This window comes from Guillardia theta, assembly GCF_000315625.1.
Source record: "Guillardia theta CCMP2712 unplaced genomic scaffold GUITHscaffold_136, whole genome shotgun sequence".
Taxonomy (NCBI): Eukaryota; class Cryptophyceae; order Pyrenomonadales; family Geminigeraceae; genus Guillardia; species Guillardia theta.
The window spans coordinates 150872-151657 of NW_005434538.1; the positions used below are offsets into that span (position 1 = coordinate 150872).

Below are 786 nucleotides of genomic sequence, written 5' to 3' on the forward strand. Positions count from 1 at the left end.
GAGGAGGAGGAGGAGGAGGAGGAGGAGGACTCCCGAAGGAGGAGGACGGGGTTTCAACCTTCCAATCAGGTTGATCATCTGCTTGCATCCTTCCACTCCACACGAACTTACACCTTACAGACCTCAATGTCAGGGAAAGTGAGAGGAAGAGGAAGAAGGGAGCAGAGGAAGAGGAGTTGAGATGGAGAGGATAGGAGGAGGAGGAGACACGGAGAGGAGGACAGAAAAGAAGCGAGGAGAGAGAGAGGAGGAGAAGAAGAGAGGAGTATAAGAGTAGTGAAGGAGAGGAGAAGAGAGGAGGAGGAGAGTGAAGGTGGAAAGTTTCATCTTCTTCCTCCTCCATCGTTCTCTTCATCACTCCTCCTCACCTCTGTCAAGATCCAGCGCCTTCATAACCGCATCGACATCATCAGCGTCTACGTCCTCCAGCTTGTCCTTCTTGCTTGCACTTCCTTTCGCTCCTCCTCCTCCTCCTCCTCCTCCTCCTCCTCCTCCTCCTCCTCCTCCCTTGCCCTTCTTCTTTGTATTGCTCTTCCCCTCTCCTCTACCCACATCGCCCCCTGCAGCCTGCGGCTCCTCCTTCCTCGCCTGCTCCTGCAGCCGCTGCATCCTCTCTTGATGCAGCTGCGCTGTCAGGCTCAACTTCACTTCCCCTCCCGCCGCCTCCCCGCGCGATGCGACTGGTTGCGTCCTCTTGCCCAGCAGCATGACCTTGCTTCCTGCCTTGATGTGCTGCCCGACCTGTGCCATGTCAGACGAGACTGGAGGATGAGGGGAGAGGGGAGG

The 786-nt window shown here is 56.7% G+C and overlaps 1 protein-coding gene across 1 annotated transcript; it reads right to left on the minus strand.

The window, feature by feature from the left end:
• Window positions 1–354: 354 nt before the first annotated feature.
• GUITHDRAFT_118883 (hypothetical protein) lies at window positions 355–750 on the minus strand (the record flags this gene model as incomplete). The annotated part of the gene is made up of 1 exon (XM_005821875.1): window positions 355–750. The coding sequence occupies one exon, from the start codon at window positions 748–750 to the stop codon at window positions 355–357; it is 396 nt and encodes a 131-aa protein (XP_005821932.1).
• Between the last annotated feature and the right edge of the window lie 36 nt (window positions 751–786).